This window comes from Aspergillus caelatus (genome assembly GCF_009193585.1).
Source record: "Aspergillus caelatus strain CBS 763.97 unplaced genomic scaffold BDV27scaffold_132, whole genome shotgun sequence".
Lineage (NCBI taxonomy): Eukaryota > Fungi > Ascomycota > Eurotiomycetes > Eurotiales > Aspergillaceae > Aspergillus > Aspergillus caelatus.
The window spans coordinates 1-27,107 of record NW_022475395.1 but is presented as its reverse complement, the minus strand read 5'-3'; the positions used below and the strand labels follow the sequence as shown (position 1 = coordinate 27,107).

At 42.1% G+C, this 27,107-nt stretch overlaps 7 protein-coding genes across 7 annotated transcripts; 1 reads left to right on the top strand and 6 right to left on the bottom strand.

The window, feature by feature from the left end:
- Positions 1-105: 105 nt before the first annotated feature.
- BDV27DRAFT_131007 (uncharacterized protein) lies at positions 106-794 on the bottom strand. Its single transcript, XM_032067537.1, has one exon. The coding sequence runs from the start codon at positions 530-532 to the stop codon at positions 203-205; it is 330 nt and encodes a 109-aa protein (XP_031925825.1). The 5' UTR covers positions 533-794; the 3' UTR covers positions 106-202.
- A 5,740-nt stretch (positions 795-6,534) lies between these two features.
- Positions 6,535-8,239, bottom strand: BDV27DRAFT_146690 (uncharacterized protein; the record flags this gene model as incomplete). The annotated part of the gene is made up of 8 exons (XM_032070621.1): positions 6,535-6,743; positions 6,786-7,063; positions 7,104-7,174; positions 7,253-7,390; positions 7,528-7,599; positions 7,662-7,721; positions 7,872-8,026; positions 8,206-8,239. 8 exons carry the CDS (start codon positions 8,237-8,239, stop codon positions 6,535-6,537), a joined length of 1,017 nt encoding a protein of 338 aa, XP_031925824.1.
- Positions 8,240-9,741: 1,502 nt separating this feature from the next.
- Positions 9,742-11,920, bottom strand: BDV27DRAFT_146688 (uncharacterized protein; the record flags this gene model as incomplete). The annotated part of the gene is made up of 5 exons (XM_032070620.1): positions 9,742-9,766; positions 9,801-10,009; positions 10,124-10,388; positions 10,425-10,587; positions 11,911-11,920. 5 exons carry the CDS (start codon positions 11,918-11,920, stop codon positions 9,742-9,744), a joined length of 672 nt encoding a protein of 223 aa, XP_031925823.1.
- Positions 11,921-12,210: 290 nt separating this feature from the next.
- On the bottom strand, positions 12,211-12,664 carry BDV27DRAFT_159439 (uncharacterized protein; the record flags this gene model as incomplete). The annotated part of the gene is made up of 2 exons (XM_032072865.1): positions 12,211-12,342; positions 12,398-12,664. 2 exons carry the CDS (start codon positions 12,662-12,664, stop codon positions 12,211-12,213), a joined length of 399 nt encoding a protein of 132 aa, XP_031925822.1.
- Positions 12,665-17,706: 5,042 nt separating this feature from the next.
- On the bottom strand, positions 17,707-18,789 carry BDV27DRAFT_165938 (uncharacterized protein). Its single transcript, XM_032074060.1, has one exon. The coding sequence runs from the start codon at positions 18,483-18,485 to the stop codon at positions 17,856-17,858; it is 630 nt and encodes a 209-aa protein (XP_031925821.1). The 5' UTR covers positions 18,486-18,789; the 3' UTR covers positions 17,707-17,855.
- A 1,997-nt stretch (positions 18,790-20,786) lies between these two features.
- Positions 20,787-22,963, bottom strand: BDV27DRAFT_165932 (ribonuclease H-like domain-containing protein; the record flags this gene model as incomplete). The annotated part of the gene is made up of 3 exons (XM_032074059.1): positions 20,787-21,462; positions 21,529-21,976; positions 22,953-22,963. 3 exons carry the CDS (start codon positions 22,961-22,963, stop codon positions 21,187-21,189), a joined length of 735 nt encoding a protein of 244 aa, XP_031925820.1. The 3' UTR covers positions 20,787-21,186.
- Positions 22,964-23,231: 268 nt separating this feature from the next.
- On the top strand, positions 23,232-25,498 carry BDV27DRAFT_165928 (HET domain-containing protein; the record flags this gene model as incomplete). Its single annotated transcript, XM_032074058.1, has 3 exons — positions 23,232-23,867; positions 23,915-24,791; positions 24,870-25,498. Exons 1-3 carry the CDS (start codon positions 23,718-23,720, stop codon positions 25,496-25,498), a joined length of 1,656 nt encoding a protein of 551 aa, XP_031925819.1. The 5' UTR covers positions 23,232-23,717.
- Positions 25,499-27,107: the final 1,609 nt, after the last annotated feature.

Below are 27,107 nucleotides of genomic sequence, written 5' to 3'. Positions count from 1 at the left end.
TAATACTATAACTTTTCGTTGGTTGAACGGCTGATGGATGATCACGATCACACAATACACAATCAAGAATAGCCTATCCTACTCGAGACACATAGATTTGTAGTACAAACAATAGCCTGACAACCTCGGCATTTCATATTAAAATTGGTGAAGAGTAATGGAGGTTTCTCAAACCTCCTGGACCTCCTCGGTTTCGAGCCCCTCAATTTGCAGAATCTCCCAATTCCTCCTGATCAACGAGGAGACCAACCCAACGATATGGAGTCACATCTGTGAAGTTCTTAATGTCCGCCCTCACTTCGTCCACATCCTTCGCATTCGTAAATGCTTCCATGTCTTTCCAAACCATCGTGGCTTGCACGTCATATCCAGTGTCTTTGACTCCGGCTGTGACAGTCCAGCTCTGGAGGCCTTGGTGCCCCCAACGGCTCTTGACCAGCGGGATGTGATGGTTGAGGTAATAATCCATGCTGAATTTGGATGTACTTGACGTGGGATATATCACTTGAACGACAACTCTCTGCGACGGCATTGTGAAACTCGTAGTAATGGATTCGTGGAGTTGGACGTAAGGTTCAAAAGAGAATAGGAGTCATTAAGAAAGACTTATATATAACAAACAAATGTGATCCGATCCACGTTCGCCTAATTCTGGTCAAGCTGACAGATCCAGATTATATAAACAGATTGTGTGTAGAGTGAAAATTCTCCTTGTCGCGGTCGTCACCAGCGTATCTCCATGCTACGCCGTTTAGTGATCATATGGAAAAGTCCCCGAGACGGAGCGGGTTTGTCTTCACGCACATTTGGATTTGATTATTAATTGATCGACCATTTACTACCATAGTAATTAGGGAAGGTACTTACTGGTCTAGACCTTTTCTAAGGAGTCAAGTTGCTGTCGGGTTATGGGACTCAAAATTGATCTGCTTCGCCCGAGGGCCCGCCTTAGATGCCTCGGTGTACCGTAAACTCGGCGGGGAATTCCTCCGTTTCCTAGTCGGTAACTTTCCAGGCGCTTTACGCCACGAAAGAACACCGCTCATGTTCTTACCGTCGGGCTTTGGATCATTGAGCGATTTGTCGCCCATGTCAAAATAAGTTTCCCGATGCCCTAGTGCGTGGTCCAGCCAGCCCGCGCTAGATTTACTCCTCTGTCCATTGGTCCCTGGCCTCGATCCCACTCCCCCGGTACGTCCTCCCGCCTGTCAGCTGTGTATGGCCTGTACAATCTCCCCCCGGTACTCTGTCGATTCTTTTTCTCTTTTTTTTTTTTTTTATTAGGGCTTAATATTGTTGTGGAATTGTGTCTTTTTTGGTATTAGCTTAATGGAGAGGAGATAATCTATTAACTTATCATTCTATATATTCCCTCCTGTATAACAAGATTAGTATTCTTAACATGTCTATATATTATATCAAACTCGGTTAGATTGAATTGTAATTGTACTCTCTCTATTTTTTTTTTCTTTCTCTATATCCTAGTACATGAGGGATGTACCCTACACTCCATATCCGGGCCCGCTGATTGGCCCGATTTTGGTGTCCTGTGTGCCCCCGCCGCCCAAAGTACGTGGCAATATGTCCGCTGTCCCCTGTCGTATCTTATCGTCCGCGCGCCACATAGATAACTATCTGTTGGATTAGATAACCAAGGTTTCATTGGGAATATACTAGAAATGAATTGGGATATATTCTCTTTTTTACTTCTTCTTTTGTCTCTACTCTTTCCGGGAGAATTGCTCTGCAGATATATTCTTTAATATATACTGCTGCTACTATAAGTACAAGGGATCGATAGCAACCGTCGATGGACCAGAATATCTCTCAGTATTGTTTTATCTGTATATAGTTATTTAATATAATCTGTATACTATTATATATATATCTGGTAATACTATAGATCTATTTTCAGATTATACTCTCTGAGACGCTGGTTTTCTACTCCTTAATCTTTCTCAGTTTCTCTCTCTCCTGGAACTGTTTCCTATACTGTATATATATAGCTCTGGAAGTATAGATCTCTTTTTATACAATTCTATATACTGTATCTGGATCTGTATATCCTATCAGTATACAGTCTGTCTACAGTGTCTAGAGGGCTATCTCTGCTGACAATATAGTAAGTATCCTACTGTAGCAACTCTGATACTCTGCCAGACAGTCTTAACTACAATACTTCAGAAACTGTGGCTGGATCCGGTATAAGAGCTCTGTATATTCTCTCTACCGAGCAGTTCTTCTGTACCGGGACTCCCAATCTTTCCCGGTCTCGGCTGTATTTACTGTCTATATATCTGTTATATACGCGAGACCCTGTGTGTCAAAGTTATCTACTAATCAGGGTAGAAGACCTGTCAACTAGGTAAGGATACGTAGGCAAAACAACAGTAGATAGGCTTATCGACAGAAGGCTGATTCTTGATTTCCTACTAATGACTACAGTACTAATTTATAGCCAAGGACCCCTAAGATTCTCTGTACACAATGACCAATTCTCAGAAGGGGGCCACTGTACGTCATTAGAAAGGTGACTGATATAGACATCGAAGGCGCTGTTCGGCCACCGGGATATCCATATACCTGGGGCAGGGTATACTGTACAGTTACCTTATATGATTATTATCCTTTCTGTGACACTGTGTAACTATCTCCTGCACATCTATTCTGAGACACAGGTAGGACACAGGGATCAAAGACCGCTGAACAATCTCGAGTTATTGGGATATCCGATCTACTGTCAGTAATTTTTTCTTTTAGCAGCCGGCAGTATCTTCTTTGAGATCTGGTCCTTGGTACAGGCCAAGCAGCTTCTCCAGAAATCAGAGAGAATAAGTTACATAGTATTTATCCAAGCGCAGATCAATCTTGATCTTGACTACAATTTGACAGTGGACCAGACAGATAATCAGCAGATCTCCGCGTAGCAAGATTCTACCGAGATCTCTCCTTGGCTAGAGCTAATACAGTGGCTGAAATATCTCCGGGATTATTCCTTCTCGGCTGTTATAGTACTGGCGGTCTTATCCTATCTATCTCAAGAATCTCTTCTGATTCAATTTAGTTAGAGTCTTATATAGCTGATCGACCGCGCGTACCAGACTATCAAGGATTATCGGGTAAACAAGTTTAACTAGATCCGGATTAACAGCTTCCTACAGCGGCCCGGGGTCTGGGACCGTCCGATCCAGATATATCTTAAGTCCTCTATCTACCAACACTACCGATAGATATGGCAGTATCTGATCTGCTTTATCTACCGGACTAGCTATCCCGGCCAGCCGATTGTTCTCTGCTATTAGCTGACCACGGCCCAATTGACAGCTCTCAACTGAATAGAAATATCCGTATAACAGCTCCTGTACAAGAAAGAGTCCAAGTCTGAGATCCAGACCTAGCTGAATAAGATATATCTGGTCTTCTCAAATATCCTGCTTAACTATTTATTAAAAGGAGATCTCTTCGAGAGTATAATAGTTGGCTTCCTGGTTGTATTAGGAGTCGACACAGCTAACTAAATATTCTATACCCTAGTCCCTGGAATCTCTGGGATTGAAGTTGGCCTTCTATTGGCCTAGGTTTAGTGTTCCCGCGTGCACCCGGTACCGAAAGTGTATGGCAATGTATCTGTGTCTGTCTCCATTCTTCCTTTCCCCCCCTTGTTTAGTCAGCGGTCTTGCTCCGCTACTATCACCACTATAGAAAGGAATATATACTGTGTAAACTGATTGTATATTCACTGTGACAGTAATAATTCAGCAGAGTCAATATTGATCCGTAGATTATTGAATCCTAGAATCATAATTATTTACACTGTAGTATAAAAGATTTAAAGTAACTGGTAGTTTGATTAAATTTATTCCTGTGGTATGATCTCTGTATAGTTTACTAATACAATATAATATATAGTCAGATATATATCTTATTATATTATATCCTATTTTTGTATTCCGCCCTCTGAGATTCTGGGGGTTTTTCTATTTATATTTCAATTCTATCTCAGTTGATCTACTTTCCTTGATATACTTTTGAGATTGCAAGTAGCGGTATGCTATGAGAGGTAGAGAGTTGCCGACCTCCTACTAAAGGTAGGGGTCGCTACGTCCTTTATATACACAGGGTAGTAAGCACCGTAGGGTTAAGCCCGTGGTGCAGTCACTAGGGCCGTAGCTAAAGTGAAAGGCTCCCTCACGTAGCTCTGTAGTACCGTTACCTCAGCGTAGCTGCGATCACACTTTTATATCTTTGATTCTTGAACAATGGACCTCTTCTTGTATAATTCTATATATTGTGTCTGGATCTGTATTTTCTGTCAGTATGTACTCTGCCTGTAGCGCCTGGAGAGCTATTTCCGGAGACAATATATTAAATATCCCACCGCGGCCATATCAGTGCTTTGTCAAGCGGCCTTGACAGCAATGCTCCAGCGGCTCTGGCTGGATCCAGCCAAAGAGCTCTATATATTTCCTACTTCCAGTAGCTTCCCGGTGCCGGGGCTTCCAGTCTTTCCAGGTCTAGGCTGCACCCACTGCGAGTATATTTATCGATCGCTGTATACCCTGCGGAATCATATTGCCTGCACCCACCCGGAGACCGGGCAAGGCTGTCTAGGAAGTCGGTAGTCCAAGAGTATAGAATTGCTCGGATACCCGGTTTATTGCCATCGTTTCTTTGTAAGGAATACAGGCAGTGTCTTTTTTAAAATCCAGTCCTCGGTGCAGGCCAAACAGCTTCTCCAGAAACCGGATAGTATAAGCTGAGTAGTATTTATCCAAGCCCAGGCCAATCTAGATCTGGACTACGACCTGGCAGCGGACCAGGCAGACAATCAGCAGATCGTTAAGCAGTGAGACGCTACCGAGATCTCTCCCTGGCTGGAGCTAACCCAGTGGCCAAAATATCTACACGGCCATTCTTTTCCCGCCGTGACGGCTCTGGCGGCCCTGCCCCACGAGTACCAGGAATCGCTGCTGGTCCAGTTCAGCCAGAGCCTCACGCGGCTGATCGGCCGCGCGTACCAGACTATCAAGGATTATCGGGTAAACAAGTTCAACCAGATCCGGATCAACAGCTTCCTGCAGCGGCCCGGGGTCTGGGACTGTCCGATCCAGATCCATCTCAAACCCTCCACCTATACCCTAGTTATAGATAAATTACATTAGAATAGTTATATAGTAAAAACATCTTCTGATACTTTACAAGAGACTCTGTTAGCTACCCCTTGTACTTTTGGTTGCCTCGTCGCTGCTATACAGAAAGCGCTATGAATAACTATTGGCTATAGAGTTTGTTTTCAGTCCTTTTAAACCTATGATTATTATAATTTTTATCTTCTCCTTCGAGGGTTTCCATTCAGCTGTCTACAGACAAGGACGTAGAATATATACACAGAATATCAATGGAATAAAATATAAAAGTACTTTGATCAGGAGATAATACTACTGGATTATACTAATTTACGACCTGTTTCTTCTTTCACACCCTGACATATCAGATACCCTCGCCAATCTCGGGAGGCGCCAGAAAGAGAACCCTTGTATAATATACTTTAACTGTTCTTAATTTTTTAATTTAATTTTAATTTTAATTTTATAAATGTGTCCAGAAATTACTAGTCTACTTTGTTACCAAAGTATATAACTCAAGCAGCTTTTTTCCACTGTCAAATATTGATCAAATTGCAGAGATTTATTATTGCAGAAAGTTAGTTTTGTGAAAACAGTTGATCTCTTTATATCACGCGAGCAAGGGGATTAGCACGACAAATATAATTTACCGGACAGTATTCATAATAATATTTGGCTTTGGGATCGAGATTGGATCTGCTCAATTTAGGCGAAATCTACAATTATAGTTTGGGCTGTGTTACTCTGTAATTTCAAAAAGTTTCGAGATAAGCGGCAAGGACTTGAAACTAGCTATTAGTAGAATATACCTGAAGAACTTTATATTCTATCCCTTTTCTATTAATCTATCAATATTTGTGATATCTCTAAAGTTAGTGCCGGTCTGACCGGCAATTTTACTCTGGATACAGCCTCTTTTGGCGAGTTATACTATACTGTTAGGCTGCAACACAGAGTTCTGATCGGAAAGACTTTGCACAGATTGTGCCATGTTTTCTTCATATCGTGGGAGAAAGTTTGTGGATAGCAACTATCGAATATTAGTGTAATAAATTAGGTAGCTTCGATAACCCCACACTATCGATATGATATATTTAATTCACCTATCTCTGTTCTTGTATATTTTTCGGTATTCGTAGTACAGTATTATCTATGCTTATTATATACTTTGGTGGTTATAGTATTTCGGCACAAAAATAGGATTATGGTATAGATAATGGAGGATCTATTCTTATATTAACACTAGCGCCAACAACCGAGAAGACCAAATTGAGGAGCTTGTCAGTGTTGGAAATTCCCCTGGAACTACTACAGGAAGCCTTCCAAGCAGAGAAATCTGGGATAGGATATAGTTTAGGCTAGAGGGTTTATTTGAATTCTAACAGCCTTATTCACAGCCGGGGTAGACCTAATATTTTACTACCAATTTTAGACCTGTCCCCACTACCCGTGCGGTAATAATAAATGCTGTTTCTCCTAGAAGTATTACCCCTGAGAAGATCTTTATATAAGTATAGTCTCCGCCAGCGTACTGTAGGATAGCCCCGGTAACCGGACTTGTTATCAGTCTATTCACCGATACAAACAAGAATAGCAGACCAGTACAATACCCGATCTCTTTTAATAGTAAGATCTGAGTGATCAGCACAGGTCAAAGACTAATATAGGCTCCAGATACAAAGCCAAAGAGGATTACAAACACAATAATAGATATTTTAAAGATAGCGGGAATCCAAAAAGCGAGTACTAGTACACCAGCAACAATACATATAGCAATAAAGATATTGTATCTACCGTACCGATCAAATATAAATCCTGCTCCGAGACAGCCAAAGAGACTGGCCGTGTTCAACATTGGGACCAAGTATAACACGAGATCTGCGCTTATTCTGCTCACGACCGCCTGGACAATGATATAGTTAATCGGGATAAAGACGCTATAGATAAAGTATATATCTCAGCAGGGTAATGATGAACACAGGCTCCTTGAATAGTTGGATCAACTGTACACTGGAAGATTTTGGGCTTTGCTGATAGAAATACCGTGTCTTGACAATGACAATAGCGATCCCAAGTAGAAACAAGATTATAAAGACAGAAATTCGCATACTCTAGCCAAAGCCAACTTTGGCTATAAGGCAGTCGATTATAATAGAGAATATTACCCCTCCGATACTAGAGCCCGTTAATAGAGTAGCAAAAGCGATACCCTGTTTGCGATTAAACCAGGCGCTTACAGTGCTTAGGGTTATTTTGATTAGTTTCTATAGCCAATAGAGAGACAGAGAAGAATATTACCGGGTTAAAATATAGCGGCCGCGCCAATAGTACTACAGATTCCTTGGGAGAGCAAGAGTTGGTAGTATTGATTTGATATAGATATCATTATTAAACCGAAGACATGGAAAATTGTCTCTCCGATAATTAGATACCGAGTACCAAATGTATTGTACAGCTTCCCAACAATAGTACCCTGAGTGGTCGGTAAATATAGAATCTACCGAAACTACACAGTTTTATAATATAATAATATACTATAGTAAATATAAAGAATATTTGCAAGAATAGAACCCAGGAGATAATACTGGAAGAAAGCTACTTTAACAAGACTTATAATAATTTTGGAATATCTTAACACCTGGTATACAGTTAGTCTGGTTGTCTTCTAAGATATTTCCTGACTGTGAATCGATACTCACTATTGATCTATCCAAAGCTGCAGAAAGATATGCACCACGCATCTACCACTATTAACCACACAGTCAATCCCCTATTAGAAGACATATCGGGCTGATCTCCAGGTGACAAAGATTTCTCTTTATCCAGTGATATTGATATGCCCCTCTTGTCACCCCGTGGCGGAAGGATATCGCGGTCTTGGGAACTGGTACAGCTTCGATCTATATTGATTGGGCAATCTGTGTTAACAAGATAGATAGATAATACACTTATTCAGAATACTCCAGCCATACAAGCAAATATATAGAGGTAACCTATTTTAGTATATTGTTTGTCGCGGCCATAGTATTGAAGTCATCTCGGCTTCGGGATTCCTTGGTGTTCAGCTCGGCTCGGCGACAGAGGGATATCAAGCCGACGGTTCGGGAGTCCATGTGGGCGAGTATCGGTAAGGCTCGTCTACGGCTGGTCAACTGTGCATCAGGGGCAATATGATTGTGTACGTCGCGTATGTTTCGTCCTACTTGTGCTATTGTAGAACAGGTTGTAACAGTGCTACCGGGTGTTATATAAAAAGTCGCGAGGATAGAAGCTCATTCAGGAGTAGATCAGTCTTGTAATTTCGCTGTCGATATCTCCACAGATACTTAATCTTGAAGATGTGGTAGCTACTATACCAGCTCTACATTGACAGACATATCTCCGTACAGTGTGCTAGGAAGTGTATTGATAGGGAGCTCTACTACTTTTAGTGTACAAAATAGACTAAAGTATAAACTAAATAAAATTGCTACTATACTTGACAATTAGAGATATATTCAATCTACAGCTTAAATCAACACATTCCCAAATTCTCCGAAAAATTAATCTATTCTGTCAAGAATCTTGGATCTAGCGGAGGAGCCAAGAGATCCCCGAATCTATCTACTACTTCGCCTAAATCCTGCTCTGAATACTGTTCAGCTGTCTGTGACTCCAGGATATATTCTCTAGAGGGCCTATAAGTCTGTATCGGTGAGAATATAAGAACATTCTCTCTCTATTGTACTGCCTTTTCCTGCAAATACTACAGAACTTTCTATATTGGCCCTGGATCAGATTGTGTTGGATTATTTTCGATTATATTAAAAACAAGATCGACAATATCCTATACGCGGATAATATAAGACCCGGTAGACTGTACGCGCAAGTACCATACAATATATATTAAGTAGTGGAACTAATTGTAGCTCGCGAATAACCAGCAAAACCCACATAGAAAATTATCCGTTTAGAGCTCTATACTTTGCTCCAAGCAGAAATATACTGATATCAGTGTTTACTTGATATTAGAGGAAACCTCCTCCTGTGATTTTTCATTGTTAAGGTCCAGTTGATAGACGAAAAACTTAAACTTAGAAAGAAGAGAGTGTATAGATAACTATATAACTTTCTGAATAGAAAGATTTGTATTACAATAGTACAGATATATAGTTTTCAGATAGATTGTCAGTTCCTGGACAGTTTAGAGACACTTGGTATTGTCTGTATAGCCCACAGTATTGCGGTATATCTTTTGAAACGCGATAGCAATTTCCAATATAAGGAGAAAGAGGCTCATTTCTGTCTATTTCGCGTGTGGCCCCGGTAACTTAGGATTCGCAGCTTAGGTAATAGATTACTGTTATTAATATACAGGGGGAGATAAGTATTCGATCAGCCGCCAAAACTATATACTGCAAGACTATGGTCCTCGGCAGCTCAATAGTCCAGTACTAGGATCTGCTACCAGAGGCGCCGGCGGACCTCGGTATCGAAAGAGATAAAATTGAAATATGTCCTGTCACGGTAGAGACCTATAGACCGGGTAGTACAGATAAAGACCTTATTGATAATCCACCTAGATCGACTTGTACTGTGTGCACAGAGATATATCTTGTCACAGAAATCAGTTCGATCACGCAGCAATGGAAAAGACTAATCTTACAATATAGATAGCCAGGGTTTTATAAGAACAATATAGATAGTACTTCTAGATAAGTTATATCAATTATAACTTTTTTAATGCGGGCTTGGAATTCCAGTAAGCAGAATCGTCTATCGTACTCTAGAAGATTTGCGGTGTTGATCTCCGAAAGACTAGTTACTGCTGCAAAGTAAATAGCAAATAGAAGAGCTCTGCAGTTGTCCGACCCTTCGCTGTTTATAGTTGAATATACCAGCGGCTTGACTATTAATAGATAAAGGATTTTAACTACAGAATCCATATTATTGCGATATATCTGCTATAGCTGTGCGGACTGCCAGCGCGAAAAATCTAACTTGTTACTCTATTTCACAGAGTACTTGGAGCTTGCCAAAAGATCTTCCGGTCCCAAATATAATATATTTTTGTCGGTATTATATATGGTATCTATAACCTTGTACAGTCTCTTTTCCTTGTCCAGGATCTGTGACAGGAATGTCTTACTAATATAGTAAGTAGAGGTACTATCCGGCACAAGAAACTCCTGTGGGCGATTGGAAGACTGTACTGGTTCTGGCAATAAGAATACAGATATAACTCGGGTATTCAGATTGTTAGGACCTTGCAGGGGACCAGCACTGTTTGTTAAAATAGCCAGACTCCGTTCCAGCTACACAATTCGATCGGTAATAGTAACGTTCTGGACCTTCCGAGACCGATGAGTTTTGGCATCGGTCGTGGGGTAGCGACACGAAGCGCCGAGCCGCACACAAGCCGTGCACGGTAGTGTCTTGCTACAGCAGACTTTGCGCTGATAATATTGGGTGCATGATCGCTCTATATTCTTGTGGATAGAGTACAAGGATGGCACAGCCGCTGGGATGTGTCCGAAAACCTCAACAGAAAGCTGCTGAACGTAGTAGTGGTTGTGCTCGGTGACTCGGAAATGCCAAGGCACCGATGTGCAGGAACACCGGCTTTAGCATTATCAGATACAAGAATAATAGATTGACATGGACAGTGGGGGTCATACAAGGGCTTTTGGCTAAAGGTTACATAATGGAAACTCCTTGATCGATGTCGCCCTACGTTGAAATCTTATCATCAATCCCAGCCATAACTGAGTTCACTCATAGTAGCAAGATATATCTGGAACTCATAACACTGGACCAAATACAGTAGGATAGCCCTTGTCACCACGTCCGCAGTGTATCGCCCAATACACCGGCGAGGGCCATATCCAAACCGCCACAAGTGGTGCCGTAGATCCGTGTTCGAGCTGTTTAGGAATCTCCCCGGCCAGTATGTATTGTTATCGAGTGCCCAGAATTCTTTCCGCACGCTCAGCCCCCGTTTATCGACTACATAATTGGTTCCAGCAGGGGGGCGATGCCCATCTACCACGTGCTCTGTCGGAGCGGATTGCGGGATGGTAAACGTCGAGGTTGGCGTACAGAGCCTTGTCCACCGTTTGTGCTACGCCGACAGTAGTCCTGCCCACTGTTATACAAATACCTCCAATACAGAATAACGCTGAACACCTGGTTTTACTGATAAAATAGGTTCGAATTGATGTGTTGAGCCCGACAAGCACACAAATACAATAGGAGACTCGCTTTGCTTTGCCTATTAGTTGTTGTCCAGGCCCTGATATCTGAGACAGCCATCGGTTTAATTAATCATGATAATAAGCTCTACATAGTGCCCCCAATAGATAATGTAGAGTTCGGTAGGCAAACTTGGTTTTGCAGGTCACTGTATACTTTTAATCCAAACGTGAATATAATACGGTTTACTATACTGTTAGCTTGACTTGTCGGACTGTTCTGCTCAACGGATATCTCGACCCCGTTGCCACGTATCCTGCAACGCCTCCTGGGTAAAATTTGGCATAGTCAAATGTTCAACAATACAGTGTAATATAACTTATACGCCGGTTATCGTGCTCCGGTTTTGTCATTCTGGCCGACATAAAGTTATATTCCTGTTCGAAAAGCGATACCACGGAATTATGCGAAGCTGTTATTAGCTGAAAACGTGTGGATGCTAAGTAATCTATATAGAGGTCCTGACGTTGAAAATGTATATTATACGATCAGATAAACCTGCATTTACGATATACTTGAATAGCAGAAGATGTCAAATAGACAGTTTACCAACCCATGGCCATTGGAGAGCGATGAAGTTACCAGGGCAGTAATCCCTGGACTGGTTCGCTTACAGATCGTGAGTGGAACTATCAGAGCCCCTTCAATAAATCCAAACATAATCGGTGAACGAGTGGGTCAACATGCCTCTTTTCTTTTCTTTCTTTCTTTTTTTTTTTCCTTCTTTAAAAAAACCCCCCTCCAAGGGCCATATACCAAAACCAGATAATTGTATATTTTTAATCGAATATTAGCTACAGTATATCCTTCATCCGCTATTCTTTCCCAGGCAAGAACCAGGAACCATTAAGAATTAGTCCCTTCCATAAAATCTTGAACCCTCCTCCCCAAAACAGCGCTCCGAAACATCATTCCCAACCTCGACAAGCATAAATAGCAGCTGGTCCACCTGCTTAAGTCCCAAAGATCCCCGTATCTTCTCGGTCTGTATGCAGAAATTAGTCAGATGAGCTTTATGTACCCACCCTGGTGTTACTTACACAACTATAAAATTGCTTCAACGGTTCTGCGGGGAGCTGGCCAAACGGCAAAGATGTAGGATCGGAGTTGATTGCTTCGGTCATACATGGTATAAATTTTTGCAGCTCGCCGCATGCAGCATCAGACAAACACTTCTTGCTGACTTCTTCCATCATAAGAGTTTTAATACACTTGCGGAGACTGCCATCGCGTTCCTCAAGGTTGTGAATTGGGTTAGCGAAGGCAAGGCCTACAGCGGCAAGTGAAACTAGCGTCTGGATCTTCATATTCGCTATAGGGAGGTAAAACACTGCTTTTCAATAGAGGGAGGTATACTGAAGTATAATATCAGGAGTGTTACCGAAAGAGTGGTAAGAGAAAAGAGAGATAGTATAGCTAAAAAGAAAAGAAAAGAAAGAAATAGCAGATCCTTTATAACCTTGACGGGAGTGCTTCAGGGGTAAGTAAAAATTTTCCAATCGCTCCAAGATTCAGATCGGCAGTTTATTGATACTCTTCGGATAATCTGGGGCACAAAGTTCAATAGATCCATCTAAGTATACTCCGTCGGTATTCGGAGCCCCACCCTGACTTCTAGGAGCTAAAACTTGATGCAATTCTTTCCCAATCAATTACTTATGGATCCAGATGACTCGTCCTCATCAGTTCGACCTGAACCGAAAACAGTTATTAAGGCTATCGATGTATCCCATGATAGCGAAGTGATTTTTGCGACAAATATAAAATGGGCCGCGAGGGACATAACTCCATAAGCAGCCAGTTATTTAGATTGGTAAGAATACCGTGAACTTATCTGAGACATTGTACGGGGCTCAGTTGAAAATGCTTACGCTCGATACACAATTGTATATACTAAAGTTATGGCGCAAAGAATATCTTAGACTACAGTGTAAATTGTGCCTGATGAGAGTCCACTAACTGCTCAGAGATTGATAGATCTGCAACGCACTCAATAAGCGCATAGACAGTGCGTAAATTAGACAAAAAAAAAACAACAACTTCGATACAGAACAAAATTTTGAAATTTCTAGTCCCTAGCGGTGGCCGCACCCGACCTAGGGTGCATTTTTCTCGCCCGCTGATTCGTCGGCTTTTTTTTTTGGTTGGAAATGCTTCCCCCGGCGTACTCCCGCCGCCCCCGCGTGCGTGCCCCGAAGCCCCGAAGCCCTTGGTCACTTTCACTCGTCGCGCAGCGCTAGCGCGCTAGTGTATAAGTGAACTGTTTTGCTGCGAGTTGGGTCCTGTTACCCGATTCGGATGCCGCCGCTTTTGTGAGGGCAGCACGTGAGAGCTCCGTGTTCGCTCCGGGCCACTCACTGATTGCTCAGTGAGTACGCACCGCAGCTCCGGTTGCTCCCGGATTACTCTGGCTCAACTCAGTGTGTGATCCCGGAGTAACTCCAGTCTACTCTCTGTTTTCTCTTACGTGACCAACAACAGTTCTCTACACTGTGTATACACTAAGTGATCCAGTATATGATCCAATCTGTATATATCTAAAGGTATCTCAAAGATAAGGACTGGTAATCTTTTTCAGTTACTATATACTATGTTCGATACTAAGAAGCTTTGAGCAGAATTTAAAGTAAGTAATAAGAAATTATTTCTAAGTAAAGGAACTAAAGATATTGTACTTTAATTACGAATATAAATATATCCTACTTGTCCAGAATATTTTTACTTTTATCTTATTTTGTACTAATTTTCTATAATCCTTTCTCTTGTACTTTTTCTAAACTTATTGTATTTTGCTATATTTTAATGACTGATAATAGCTATATACTCTTCTTTATCGAAGACTAAGTAGAATGAAAAGAAAAGAAAAGCTTGCTGTGAACTCTATAAACAGCGAGACTATAAGGCGAAAGCTTATTAACAGAAAGATACTCAAAGAACAAGGGGTAGAGCTTTGTCCAAAACAAGAGATATGCAGGGAAAGTATACAGATATAAGAAATAAGTATCTATATACTCTAAGATAAAGTTATTCTTTTTACTATAATTTTATTAAATTTCTCCAAGAGGAGAAAGATATATCTGAAGACTATAAGATTGGAGACAGGTATCCGGTACTAATACTAGAGGAACTCAAAGAGTTTATCCGGTAGTATATTGAGTCTACTAACAGTAGACTTATACTAAATAAATAACTGACCAAGAATATAACTTTAATCTGGGTTTAAGAGTTTGTCCCAGATTTCTATTTTCTAATAGAGAACAAGATTTTCTTCTATAACCGGGCCGCTCTTTATAGTAGAATTGCGATTTGCTGAGTCCATGCCCTCTTGGGCCGCCCCCTCCGTTGGGCTTAGCGTCCGTCTCCGCCGCGCCGTATCCCGTATAGCGTCGTCTGTTTGCGGTTTAGCCTGCCTGTATCAGGCTTGGTGCTAGGGACTATCCCGGAACGGGATCTGCCGCCCTGTACCGCCCGACCAGCTATCTTCACGATCTATATAAACTTGCGGTGCGTCGCTCAACGACAATGCTCCTTTTTTCCATCAATTTCGTTTACCCTAGAACTCCAGGCAGCAGCAACATCCCTGGTCGGCTGACGTGTCCTCCTGTCAGCTGAAAACTCTGTATCTGCAACACAGCCCCTTCTCCACTCGCGAAATTGAATTGACCTGCCTGTTTCGAAGGAGAATAAGGACGGATCTTGTCAGCCTATCCTGCAGGATTCGATGGGCGACTTTTTTCATCCCACCATATACATTCAAAGGGTGCCCTTTCATCTTGGATTTTACATTGTTAGGTATTGAAATTGACGCCCTGAGTTGCAGTGCTTTGGTATCTCGCGTACCCTACAGCCGGGATGTTTTTGCCCTCACGCGGTGGGCAAAGTACGGTGGAAAAAGGCAGCAGGTGAAGTGGAAACCAGTGTTGACTCTTTGCTCTGAGATGGCTTGCGCGGACCCCAAAACCGCCTTGTGGCGTTTTACGAATGTAACGCAACACTCGAGCTAGGTATCTCCTCTCCAACAGGCCATCGCTGAACATGTATGTTCACTCTTAGTTATCGACCCACAAGCCAATTTCCGAACTCATAGCCAATTGCAAAAATATCTTATGGAAAGCTGCGGCTGAGCTGACGCTTTTCGATTGAGTTTGGGCTCTCATGTCTGGAGTAAGCTGCAAGCAGTGTGTTGTTGCTGGCCAAAAGGGGAAGTCTTTTGGGTTGATCTTTGCACTACTGAATTATTTGCTGGCGCATAGCAAGGCTGCAGCGCCACTTGATCCATTTACAATCAAGTAATCGGGCACTCCTACGGTGGACATGTTTTTGGTTCTTTTCGCCGAGGTAGTTCGGCGGTCCGCTCGACACGCTGCTCAAACATGATACATCGCCGATCGAGTTCGTCTGCGGCTGCACTGAATTACGGCCCTTTTGGAGTGTCTTGTCCTATAAGTACTGTCGACCCTTTTGCTTTGCTCAGAGGAACCAGTGAACATATCTGATCTGCCCTCACACGCTTCTCTTCCACGCTTCTCTTCCGCAATTGCCATAACCATTGAAACTTATACCCGGTGTGAGCCAGAGAGCTTTTCGAGATATGCAGGTGAACCTTGATCAAATAGAGTTCTACTACGGCCCCAGCCACCAGAAGGCTCGAAGCACATTGGCCTCTACTGGCGGAAATTGACCAGCTCTCACCCATGTTACACAGCTGTTTCAGTGTTCTTCTTTTGCCACTGAGTCTGTCTTCATCCAAGCACAGGTACCGACGAATATGCTAGACTCTTCGGCATCCCTAACGTATGAACGGCCCTCCACTGGTATCACAAACCCACAGAATGTGTTTGATGTCGAGATATCCAATTTCTATGGCGGGGCCGTATCTCAACCACAAATGATTACAGAAAGTAAATGCCTGGTTACTACAGATATACCAGGAACTCCTAAATCTCCATTAGATCTCATGAAATGTCTCCTATTATTATCAAAGCCACCAGTATTTGAAGACTCCACTACACCGACATCACCAACAACAAACGAACTTGAGCAAGAAAATGCTCTGTCCAGTAATATTCTCGATGCGATTGACACGGCAACTTCTGACCACTCCATGTCGCCTATTATCGTATTTGAATTATCGAGTAATGTGCCTAGCAGTCTTTCTATGGGCGGTGATTTCCAGCAAGAACCGGTCAATAATGCTATAGACACGTTATCTTGCATCCCAGATCATGATAGAGATCTATGTCTAATGATAACCAATGCTCCGGAGCAGACCGGAAATCCCGAAGTGGCTGAGGACAAGTCTATTCCATCCTGCTAATCTTATCAGTCGAACGCATCCTTTAGCCCAGAATGTTCCGCTAGTCTAGCAACCCTGAGTGTTAATAGACTGGAATCCTACCTATCGATTGCTGTTGTTGTACCGGTATCTCTATGGGCGCGAGGGAAAGTTACTAGGACAACCACAAGGGTCGCCGCGGTGGCTTGCAAGAAACGGCTTCGAGCTAGTGGCAGTGACAATGACCACCGGGATCCTGAAGTATCAATTGCTGACACAACTCGACAGCGCCCGAAGATAAAACCAAAATCTAGGGTGAAGTCTCTTCATTATTCACTGGGCGGTCAAGACCCTGTTCTATGTGATCGTTCTGGTGCTATCCACAAGGTCCGCGGGAGAGCTATCCTCACAGTTGAGTCCAGTGGACTGAGGCCAGTATATTATTTTATATTCGTTCCCGAGGCTAGTCCGATGCGGGCTCAAACCCCTCCGGCCGACACGTCGGGAAAACAAAGGCCATATACCTTATACGAAAATGCACTGTTGGTGCGACTGAAGAAAAGAGAGACTATGTCGTGGGCGGAGATTGCTGTATACTTCCCTGAACGAAGTGTATTATCTCTCCAAGTCCACTACTCAACTAAATTATGTTACAAGGCTACCACTCAAGCTGAAAGGCTACGAAGACGCCGATAAGAGGCACTGAACTCGAGAGGGCCTATGCCAAAAGAAGTGAATAGATATATTCAGTATATTTGCCTTCCGACCGTCGACTCTCCTTCCTGATAGTGAAAGCCAAATATCTGAAGAACTATTAACTCTTGAAGAGGAACCCCTGAATTGTCCAAGGAATGCTTTTATTATCTGTTACAGTTTATGTTGCTTGTTCAATGTCAAGTTACCCCGATAAATTTCTCTCCAGACGAACAGACTTTTTGTAAATAAATAAACTCGGTCCAAGATGGGTACACATAGTCTTCGACACAGAGGCTTTGCCCCGGCCAATCTAGTAAATATAAGTTGAGCCACAATAAATAAGATTTATTTGTATAAATACAATGCTGTTGATTGAAATGGGAATTTAGTTAGAATTCCAATAGATCAAAATCAAAAATTAAAAACAATGACAAATGAAAGTCGGATACAGGAACGGAAGAGTTTGGGATTAGCAACTGTCTGTAGAGGGTAGCCGCTATCTCCACCTGGCTCGGTCTACTCAGGGTCTATTTCATACTTAATTTAGCCCTGGATTGCTGCTTGAGGGAATACAATATTTCTGTCTCGCGGAAAGATTGGACTCCCTCTATCGATATGTGATCAATTTCGAATCCCAAACGATAGATCACTGCGCCTGGCCCAAGAGCAGACAAGTATCTCTGCAATTGCTTCCTTGTTTTCGTAGCGATAAATGGATTTGCTTTGAATCCAAAGTAGTTTTTGTATTCTAACCAGTGACACAATTTCCCATGGATTGATACAGGCTCCAGGAACCGAATATCAGGTGTTGATTGCAGGTTTTGTTTTTTTTGCTCACTTTCAGTGAGGAACCGATAGTCCATTGCTCTTATTTGGTCGGTAAAGCTGTTCTCCGCTAGCTGCGCATCCCTTATCTTTTTCTGCAGTCTCTCCTTCCCTTCGGGCGTGTTGTCAGGTGGCAAGAGACGAAGGGCAGCCTCGATGAGGGCTGCGACAATCATATGATCTAATTGTGTGTTGATATGTCGCAATAAGGTATCCATATCAGGCTTCATAAAACGGAGGCGACATGCCATTCTAAAAATGGGCATGACTGCATCCCGAGGCACTCCGAGATATGCGGGATAGATATCTGTGACGGCGACCCCAATCATCATTGGTAGAGAGCTATCACTCCGTCCTTACCAGGCGCGTTGTGGTCCTTTGGAACGGACATTGGGGTGGCATGAACGGCCGACTAGATGTACACTCTGACACTTTGAATTTTCCATGTGCTGTTTCTTTGACCGGGGAGATTTGAAGAATTTCTGACATCTATCACAGCAGTGCTTAGAGGATCGAAGGTGCTGTTCCAGAGATTTTATATCCAGAAAATGTTGCTGGCAGTGTTGACAGTAAGCTATAATAAACGCAATGTAGTCAAGGAGAAGCAGCACTGGTCAAAGTGTTCAAAGGAATAAGTACTGAAATCGTATATAAATATGAATTTAGTCTTTGTTTCTAAAAGGGCTGCCGAACTTAAATAAACTCCTAAAGATATCTCCATCCCGAGATATAACCGATGGTCTTCATACAATGTGTGTTTTTATGGTGACGTATTGGGCAACAGCCTTGATGGCTGGCGGAGCGGATGGGAAGAGAGGTGATTGACATACATGAGAATGCAACGATATGACTCGCGAGTACCAACACACTATTATATCAGAGCTGAAATATTGGTCTCGTTGCAGTTAGAAGTAAGAGCTGATTGGAAGGCCTGTATAGTCGCTTAGGCTGACATTGAAATATGTCTAATGGGCCACGTGTGCCTCTTTCCGTTTTTAGCTATATATATAGACTCAGGAATCCCTCCTGTTCTCTCTGTAGAGTATATCCATGTTTAGAGTAAATGCGTTTATAACCTGATTGATAAGCTATTTGATTTTTCTTGAATGTTGTTTGTCCAAGTATTTTTGTATACCATATTGTCGGAATTTGACTTTCACCAGCATTTTTTAACAGTGAACTCAGAGAATATTCCGTAATAGAGGGAAGACCTATAGACCAACAAAAGACTGATCAGCCTGTTGTTCATTACTATAAGGCGTTGCTGAGCGAGGCTGAACGAGGCTGAACGAAGCCGAACCCCGTAATTACAGCCTAATGTTGAATGTGGGTTTACTATCAGTATTGAATATTTCTGGAAGCCGACGGTAAACAGCCGGCTAGAAAAGCACCGCCAAGGCCTTATCTTGGTTGAAGAGAAAACCAGCTGGTCCTAATTCGTCTAGGACTGCCATGGTCACCAGACCCTACTGACCACCAATCGGCTAGCCGTAGCGGCTCCGGTTTGCCTGGGGTTGCCATGTCTGCCTTCTCAATGTTCTTTTCAATTTAATCTTCAATTGGCTAATGTAGCATTGCCTTCTTTTCCTTAACACTTTTACGATCTAAGAGGGAGCAATGGAACAAGAACATCCGTGCATGATGAAGCCAATAAACAACTACAGCGTGTCAGTATGGTATTGGTCCTCAGAGAGACATTGGCTATGTATCTAACGAAAAGTAGGTAAAGGCTTGCCAAGACAAAAGAATCGCTGGCTTTAACGGGTGACTTTGACAACCCTGTTATGACACATGCAGTCACACATAATGAGGGTAATAACAACCAATAAGATGATTACAGAAATAGCACTAAAGAAGGAAAGGGTAGCAATGATAACCGCCACCAACGCAAATGTGTAGCTTCCCGCTGTCAGCCCCATGTTTATACTCTGTCTGACAGTAGCCCCGAGAATGGTAATAAACATACAAAGTGACACGGCCAGACCAACTAGAACCAGCAGTCTCTGCGTGTGCCACCCATCCACGAGTAGCAGAGCTAGAATACCCTCGCCAGAACTATCACATGCATCGAGAAAATATGTAGTTCTCAAGTCCCTGTATAATAATCAGTAAGGTTTCTTTGCTTTAAATACCGTATCATTACCTGTAACGGGTGATGAAACCAAGATGCTCGAGAAAATTTCAAAAATTACTCATCCCTCTTGAGCTCCAGTAAACTTCCAGCAAAGTCTCACTATGCTCCAGTCTTCGCTTTCGCTGTCTTAGCCGGTGATGATGTTCCAGAGAACAGTAAAACTTAGGGCACTCCTCAGTGCCATCCATGGTTAGATTTCTACAATTCTTGGGATTAGAGCATAGCTCAAGCATACCATCTTCGCTGAAGCCGGCACGACACTCCGAGTCAAACTTGCATTGTTCTAGCACTCTTTCGATCCTTTCTACTTTGGCGGCGATATTGATGGGTAATATCATAACCTCCACCTCTTTGCTGTTCCTTTGCCGTAACACATGCATCTGCAGCTCAAATCAGTTCTAGTTAACAGGAAGAATTTTTGCTCCGACGAACCTTGCATTACTCTCGGCGAGTCAGCTAGCGTCAGCCTCTGCATGAGGGAAGGTGCTATGCTATTTCTCGAAATGCTGCCAGTTAATCTAAGCCGTACTAGTTTATGTCATTAAGCTAGCATAGATGTCCCGAATGGAAAGACAGAATTAAAGTGCAAGCTGTTTGTTTGTACCATCTCGAGCGGGGCTTTAAACACCATGTGGAGTATGTGAACGACACAAGCCAGCGCGACCCGAGCGCGGATATCCATTCAGAACATGGCCTGGGATATCCAACCCACAACACTATCAAGATTCTAGCTTGAGGATGCTAGATGCAACTACTGATGTTTTCAGAAGATTTCAGTATAAAGGCTCTGCTATATATTGTCCATTCTGTATAAAACCCGTCGGACATAAGAGAAATATTTCCAACCCCCGTTAGATCTGCTGTGCTTCGATATCCAATAATTGAACATTCTCGACGCTCTAGTGCCAACCCCGAGGTGCCAGAGCCATGTGTCTCCCTTTGCCATTGTAACTAGCTGATCTGGAAGCCAGGATCCTGGCATTGGCTTCTGCTTGGACCTTTTCTGCCCACTGGCTCAATTTTCGATTGTACTTCTGCCACAACCTGGGTAGAAATTGGACATCTTGTACACAGTACTGCATGATATCCAGAGCAAGGGGGCGAACATTGAATACCTCATAGCTACCTCCACGTTCTGGAGTAAACAGCTTCAGTCCTTTTTCTTTTCCAAGCTTCTATGTATTTCGTTCTGATAGTGTCATCGGCGCATCATTCTCAATACATTTTGCTAGGCCCTGGACATATTTTTTCGAAAAATTACGTGTCGTAAGCTCCATCAGTTGAAGGTCTTGCACACCAGCAAGCGTAATTCTAAAGCAATTGTAGAGGGCATCAGAGTCATTGCGAACGTCAAAGAAGACTTTTGGAACAGATTTCGTTTCCAAAAGGTTTTTAAGAGTCTGACCATTGCTTGCTGCTTTCGCAAAGGCATTCTCCTTCAGTGTATGAATATCAATCAGATAGGTCCTGTTGTGGGGCAGAACAAAAATCTGAAGTATCGAGATGCTTCTATACCGCGAGAGGTTGGTACCTTCAAGGTCAAGATATAACGATGGGGGATCTGCCGGTAACTCGAACAGTTCTTCAATAACATCAGCTATACTGATAGCGGTGTTGAGAAAGACATATGGTTGGTTTGCTTGAAGCGTTGTCCTCGCGAGAGAACTTGTAATCTCAGATATGTCGGCTCTGATTACGGCTTTTGCTGTAGTATTCGCTCCTGTAGCACCTTCATTGGTTGTAGTATCGTTGATGATAGCTGCTGGGACATGAGGAAATGTACAAAATTGGGTGGTAGTAATAACTTACTAGACATGCTGTCTAGGTCCGCTTAGATACGAAAATAATGTGCTTGGTAGCCAACAGAGTATATTTCGATTTAGATATATGGATAGTAATGTTCTTAATATGCAAAGAGTAACTAAATTACAAGAGACTGTAATGGGAATTTTTACAAGGCTAGAACGGCCCATAACGCTTTATCTTCTCCAATTATCCAGCATGACCAGACAGCTAGCTTAGGACGCATATACAGGAATATTGAGCAATAACCTAACACGGAATAGCCGATACGACATTAACCATGAAGGCTGCTACTTATAGGACATTATCGCAGCCTAGTAGTGCACATGACAGTAGTGTTCTTGGTTAACGCAGCCTAGGGTAGTACAGAAGTAGTATGTGGTTACCGCAGATCAGTAAAGAAATAGAATCTGCGCGCTTGTCGCCCAGACTTGGGACGCTGGATATTATTTCCCTGCCTTTTGCATACGGTTGTATATTTCGAATTGTTTATATTACTCCACCAGTCAGTTTACACTATGGTAAATTAGTAGTATACTCAGAAAAAATATCTCTTTCTGCTCGTTGTAATCTGTAACTGTAGCCTGGTCTTATTTTCTCATAGATTTTTTATTCTCAATAAGATCTAAATTCGACTAAGCTGTATCTCAGCTGTTTTATTTGGGCACATACCCCTTCTACTCCGACTAAGATGGATCTCCTTGCCAAGAACAAATTTATTCCAAGTGCTTTGTATAAAGTACGAGTGGATATAGAATAATATTATATGATGACGTTTTGTAATTTATAGTATAACTTTTAGATTTATTATTACACTGGACTGAATTTCTATTGGTAAGACATCTTGGCTGACTGACAGTGCCTGTGCGCCATGTTAGCAGATGCAATGATTTGATTGTCGTCGTTCGCTAGAGCCTTTCAATGTCTTATTGGATAAGAGTATGTTTAGGGTGGTATCATACTTACTCCAAGGTCGTTAAGTCATCCAGCCCAAAATACATTAGGGTTGCCGAAGGCCACTGTCAAGTGTCACGTTTGCCGGACTCTAGTGTTTCCCCCTCTATTTATAGCCGTGCCCCGGCTTTATGTCAAGATATCTTCACTCACAGTGTTCATATTATTAAAGGATTTTGTTACGATTCCTCTCTTGTGCTGGATCTTTTTCCAAGATATTCTACTAAAATACAGTACGTTATCTCTAGAATGAATGCGCTTCTTGCCTATGCTGACGACACACTTTGCTTATCTTAAAGAAGAGAGCTACAGTACTCAAGCTGAGTTGTAAATACGTTCAGACATACTATTCTCTTTTCTGTTATATAACGAGTATTCTGTGCTTCAAACGTCGGTAGCAAATATACCCCTCTGATTTACACATATATGTTATCTATTGATAAAAATCATCACCAATCCGTATTTAAAAATGAAAGATTGTGAAGTCTGCCGCTGCAGGAATACTGATATGGCTCTTATTGGCTGGGCTATTTCCTTGAGAAGTCTTCAAACTGGATTTTTGGAAGGTTGTGAATGGTGTGAATTCTTTATGAATTGTGCCAGCCTCTATGAAGATAAATGGGCTTATTTACCGCGAGATCATACGAATTAGGTTTATTATGAAGTGAACCGGATGCTTTTTTCAGATATCCAGGAAGCTGAGCTTTCGTTGAATTGGCCGTCTTCTATTAATACGGCTGAATCTTCAATATATTCAGAGCCTACCGAACCTGTAATTGACAGCATTCGTCTTGAATTTGAAGTTCAAGATTATCTACGCCATGTCAGTTCTCTTTCTATGAAATAAAACATTATGCTAATATACAACAGGTACCCTTATGGTTACCCCTGAAGACAAACCCAAGTGCGAACACTTGGTGCCACGACTCTGCTGCGCCCCAATACTTTGCTCTGATAGAATTGTGGATTAAAAGATGTGAAAGCGACCACCCTGAATGCAAAGTTATGCGTGAAAATTCTTTGGTCAACCCTAAGAGGCTTTTGCAGATATCCAGTACGCTGGGAGAGTCGCGTGTCTACTTGGTTCAAGTCGGGAAATTCGATTCACCTAGATATACAGCGCTAAGCTATTGTTGGGGAAATACTCCTGGCTTTAAAACAACTAGACAAAATCTTGAGGTATATACAACTGAAGGTATTATGATTTCGAAACTTCCGCGAACCTATCAATATGCAATTGATATCACTAAGAGGATTGGCTGCGAGTATGTCTGGATCGATTCTATCTGCATCATTCAGGATAGCAATGAGGAGTGGGAGTTAGCTTGTGAGACTATAGGATATATTTACGGTAATGTATATGTTGTGATTGGAGCTACACTTGCGCCAAATGACAGTGCCGGTATTTATACGGATAGGAAGAATGAGGTGGCCTATATTGAAAACTGTGGGAAACGAGTTCCTATTCTTGTGAGGGAGAAAATAAGACATGATGTTTGGCAAAACGATGAACTCTTGTGGCAGGCTTGGAACGACCAAGGTATGCTACTTTTTCGCTGTGCTTGGGCTTTTCAAGAACGTCTTTTTGCTAGAAGAATAATACATTACACACAAGAGGAGATAGTCTGGGAATGCAGATCCGACTCCTGGTGCGAATGCGGGAGATTGGGCACTGATCGAAAACTAAAAGGAAGATTTCCTCAATCAAACAACTTTAAAACGAGATACGCGCAAGTCATCAAGTATGGTAGTGATACGGATTGTTTTGAGTTATGGCTTTTAATTATCGATTAATACTAAGCACGAGGAATTATGTATCCTAAAGATTGTCTCCCTGCACTTTCAGCTATCGTAGTGCAAGTTAACCGGGGTAACCTGATGGGCTTTTATGTTGCTGGTATGTGGGTGGATTGGCTATTGAGTTCACTTTTGTGGTGGTCAGACGCAACTAGCTCAAAGGTGGCCAAAAGCGACGAAAGTTATAAGAGGCCCAATCCTTCTAGTGCTCTAACATGGTCGTGGCTTTCTGTGGAGGGGTCTATCAGCATCTGGGGGAGAAATTTTCTATCGGATATCAAATTGGTGAATATTGAATATATGTTAGCCGGTGATAATATTTATGGGTCCTATAATACAGTAAAGCTTGAACTTGAAGGCCAGATGATTGGAGTTATGATATATGCTATGGCCTTCCAGCTATATATAGCTCGGTCATACCAGAGTCTAGAAAAAGCAAATTTTTTTTCTGATACCAATCCTTTCGAAATTAATCCAAACAGGCTTACCCAGAGAGAGTTCTACGCCTTGAAGTATAGCAGATCCTCGTCGGTATCGTGGAATTGTCTGATCTTGACAGTAAGTGCCGGAGGAAAGGAGTTTTGGAGGGTTGGAATAGCCGAGGTGGGCCTGGGTTGGTTCTCGAATGCTTCACGGAAAAGAATAACTATAGTCTGATCGAGAAAGTAGGTTGTATTCACTTGAGATGTGTTAATATGTGACCTATGGTACAGAAGAGAAGTCAAATGCTCTAGTTGGTAGAAATTACAGGACAGTCTTTTAGATATATAGTACAGTACTAAGCTGAATATGATTCAACTTTCCTTCCGCCAGAGCCACTACTTATCAATGTGAGGCTGTCCGCTAACAGATGTAATCAACTTACTGAGTGATATTAAAGAAGGCTCTTTGGGAAAATAATGTGATCTCTGTGGCTCAGAAACACCCGGCAGAAATTTGACAATGACAGCAATGCGTGTCTACTTTTTCTTTGTGGCTGAGTACATATTCAATCCAGATATAACTGGTATCTTGGGTCCATTTATCATAGTCCTTGTTGAAACCCTCGTAACAGTCAATGTCAAATGATTATCTTTTGTGATGAAACCAGTCCTTGATTGCTTTAATCGACGACTTTATAGAGATCTGATTATCTGGTGGAGCTGCAATACAGCTGTCTATCTTTAGGTAGCTATATCGAACTAAATTAGGGAGGTCAGGGAGTATTCGTTCGAAATATGTGATATGGTAGTATTCGATAGAGCCTAATATAAATCTATTAATTAGGAAAGGTCAGTCACTTGCAGTTAATATCTGTACTAGAATGTGCAGATATCTGTTTCAAAGCGAAACGATAATAAGACCGGATGATTGGATTCCCGGTGCTTCTCCTAGGTATACAATCCCATGCGCGGCAGTGGCTAGTCTTGATCTTAGGAACTTCCTGTAGAAAGAGCACGTATTTTCCAGATCTTAGACTAGCTTTAATGAGGGCAGCTTGTTTTTCTTGTTTGCGTTGGTCACTCTTTTCCTTTAGTTGCTTCAAGGTAGGAACAATTACTTGAGGCTGCAGTTTCGGTTTGGTGATATTACTTGATTCTATTATTTAGAAAAATATAAGTTAGTGTAGCTGGTTTGCGTCTACAGGGGATTTGTGAGTTTTAAGTCAGGGTTGAATTAGGATATATCCCGTGTGGCCTAGACTCCTGTTTCTCACTCTGCACTTTGCTACTATTAAATTAATGATCTTTGTATAAAGACCTTGAGATCTAAATTTAGAAAGCAAGGTAATAAATATCAATAGATAATGAGCAAGCTAAGCAATGCTCAACTTACTGAAATGAGGGGGTTGCAAATATGAAACACTGTAGCCTAGAAATGTTTGATATCCTAGACTATGATTGGTAGAGGCACTACTGTTCCAGATATATCTGCTGTAGATCCCACAACCACCATCACCGGAGCCCAAGAGCCTAGAAATAGGGTAATACTGCTAGATAATTCTCTGTTCTAGTATCGGGGTTTGTGTTAAATGATTAGGACTTATATCGAGCCGCAATTTCCTGCCAAGTGACCTGTTTGGGCCTTGGATAGTACGTCGCCTAAGTTGGTTAGACTCTGGACGTCTGACAGGGTTAATGGATCCACCTACCAGCTGCTCTTTTGACGGAGACCAGAACCCGTCAGAATTAAAAAAGACAATCTCGCCGCTATGTCTTAATCGAATTGTTAAGGAAATATCCGCGTCGCACTCCTGGCAATACTCATATGCCTTTAGGAATAGCTG